Source organism: Eriocheir sinensis, chromosome 33, assembly GCF_024679095.1.
Source record: "Eriocheir sinensis breed Jianghai 21 chromosome 33, ASM2467909v1, whole genome shotgun sequence".
NCBI lineage: Eukaryota > Metazoa > Arthropoda > Malacostraca > Decapoda > Varunidae > Eriocheir > Eriocheir sinensis.
Window position 1 is genome coordinate 1824656 of NC_066541.1, and position 2500 is coordinate 1827155.

At 48.5% G+C, this 2500-nt stretch overlaps 1 protein-coding gene and 1 pseudogene across 1 annotated transcript in view; both read left to right on the forward strand.

Annotated features, from left to right (window-relative positions):
• Window positions 1-1404, forward strand: part of LOC127006827 (axoneme-associated protein mst101(2)-like) — a gene marked incomplete at its 5' end in the record, with an annotated part of 3358 nt that extends 1954 nt beyond the window's left edge. The window contains 4 exons of the mRNA XM_050877180.1: window positions 1-246; window positions 417-646; window positions 837-912; window positions 1387-1404. The exon at window positions 1-246 is cut by the window's left edge and continues 1140 nt beyond it. Coding sequence (XP_050733137.1) covers window positions 1-246; window positions 417-646; window positions 837-912; window positions 1387-1404 — 570 coding nt within the window. The remainder of the gene's footprint in view (window positions 247-416; window positions 647-836; window positions 913-1386) is intronic.
• The window catches only part of LOC127006517 (popeye domain-containing 2-like), a 100301-nt pseudogene that overhangs the window by 24747 nt on the left and 73054 nt on the right, over window positions 1-2500 (forward strand).

The following is a 2500-nucleotide window of genomic DNA, read 5'->3' on the forward strand; positions in this document are numbered from 1 at the left end:
AGTGTAGAAAGCGAGAGTGCTGAAAGGGAGAGTGCTGAAAGGGAGAGTGTAGAAAAGGAGAGTGTAGAAAAGGAGAGTGTAGAAAGGGAGAGTGCTGAAAGGGAGAGTGTAGAAAAGGAGAGTGTAGAAAGGGAGAGTGCTGAAAGGGAGAGTGCTGAAAGGGAGAGTGCTGAAAGGGAGAGTGTAGAAAGGGAGAGTGTTGCAAGGGAGAGTGTTGCAAGGGAGAGTGTTGCAAGGGAGAGTGTTGCAAGGGAGAGTGTTGAAAGGGAGAGTGTTGAAAGGGAGAGTGTTGAAAGGGAGAGTGTTGAAAGGGAGAGTGTTGAAAGGGAGAGTGTTGAAAGGGAGAGTGTTGAAAGGGAGAGTGTTGAAAGGGAGAGTGTTGAAAGGGAGAGTGCTGAAAGGGAGAGTGTTGAAAGGGAGAGTGTAGGAAGGGAGAGTGTAGGAAGGGAGAGTGTAGAAAGGGAGAGTGTTGCAAGGGAGAGTGTTGCAAGGGCGAGTGTTGCAAGGGCGAGTGTAGAAAGGGAGAGTGTTGCAAGGGCGAGTGTTGCAAGGGCGAGTGTTGCAAGGGCGAGTGTTGCAAGGGCGAGTGTAGAAAGGGCGAGTGTTGCAAGGGCGAGTGTAGAAAGGGCGAGTGTTGCAAGGGAGAGTGTTGCAAGGGATAGTGTAGAAAGGGCGAGTGTTGCAAGGGCGAGTGTTGCAAGGGCGAGTGTTGCAAGGGAGAGTGTAGAAAGGGAGAGTGTAGAAAGGGCGAGTGTTGCAAGGGCGAGTGTAGAAAGGGCGAGTGTTGCAAGGGAGAGTGTAGAAAGGGCGAGTGTAGAAAGGGCGAGTGTTGCAAGGGCGAGTGTAGAAAGGGCGAGTGTAGAAAGGGCGAGTGTTGCAAGGGCGAGTGTTGCAAGGGCGAGTGTTGCAAGGGCGAGTGTTGCAAGGGCGAGTGTTGCAAGGGCGAGTGTTGAAAGGGCGAGTGTAGGAAGGGCGAGTGTAGGAAGGGAGAGTGTCCAAAGGGAGAGTGTCCAAAGGGAGAGTGTCCAAAGGGAGAGTGTAGGAAGGGAGAGTGTAGGAAGGGAGAGTGCTGAAAGGGAGAGTGCTGAAAGGGAGAGTGCTGAAAGGGAGAGTGCTGAAAGGGAGAGTGTAGAAAGGGAGTGTTGCAAGGGAGAGTGTAGAAAGGGAGTGTTGCAAGGGAGAGAGAGGAAAGAAAGGAGATGGAGTGCAAGGCATGGAGGGGATGAATTCTATCGTACTGTTCGTTCTATCTCTCCGACAGGTGAAGGAGAATTTCTTTTATCACATTATCACACAAACTGCTTCCCTTTCTCCTGTCTGTTTGTCCGCCTGTCTGTCTGTCTCTTGATCCGTCTGTCACTCTCCTCTCGTTTCTTTTCTCCCCAGTTAATTTCCAAGCCTTGACACATTTTATTTCTCCTCTCTCTCCCCGCCCCTGCCGTGTTCCGCCTCCCTCGCGCAGCCTTCCCGTGTTACTTGTCCTCGCTATTCACAGGCAGGACGACAGGTGTAGAGTGCAATTATCCTGGCCCCTGTAACTATCAAACGCTCTCTCTCTCTCTCACGCGCACGCGCACACACACACACACACACACGGGGCATTTCACCACATGGACGAAAGAGATGATGAAGTTATTTATGGTGGCTTTGATCCTTCCCGGGTTTTTATACGTGTCAGCAGTGTTGCACGCACACGAAAACAAGCATATAAACAAGACCTGGATAATACAAAGAGCATGCAGACACCAGATGAACCCCAGCCTGAAAGAATTAACGTACAAGCAATTTAACGACTAGAGAGAGAGAGAGAGAGAGAGAGAGAGAGAGAGAGAGAGAGAGAGAGAGAGAGAGAGAGAGAGAGAGAGAGAGAGAGAGAGAGAGAGAGAGAGAGAATACCGTAAGAAATGAAGAGTAACAAAAGATGAGAAGAAAACAGAGTTAGGAAAAGAAAAGAAAATCAGGAGAGATAAGAGAAAGATAGAGGAAAAGAAAAAGGGAGAAATAGTGAGGAAAAACAACGAGAGAGAGAGAGAGAGAGAGAGAGAGAGAGAGAGAGAGAGAGAGAGAGAGAGAGAGAGAGAGAGAGAGAGAGAGAGAGAGAGAGAGAGAGAGAGTTGGCATAATTACAGACATCATTTAGGGCGATGAAAGGTGTTGACAGAGTTGATAGAGAAGCTGTATTAGTATATGACGGGGGAGCAACTGAAGGGCAAAAATGGAGTTGAAATGGGGGAGATGCTTAACCCGGTAGCAGCGACGAGCCAAATTTGTAGCTTTACCGTGTAGCAGTGACGGGCCAAATTTGTGCCATGATATAAACTCCCCAACATAAATGATGCATAAACTGATCACAAATGCTTTGCTATATATTATGAAATGGTTTGTGTGAGTGATGATTTTTTTCTCATTTTTCTCGCTTAGAGGGACCATTAAAAAACATGATCCCCGCTGCTACCGGGTTAATAAATGACATGGAGAAATACGGCTTTCCCTGATCGAT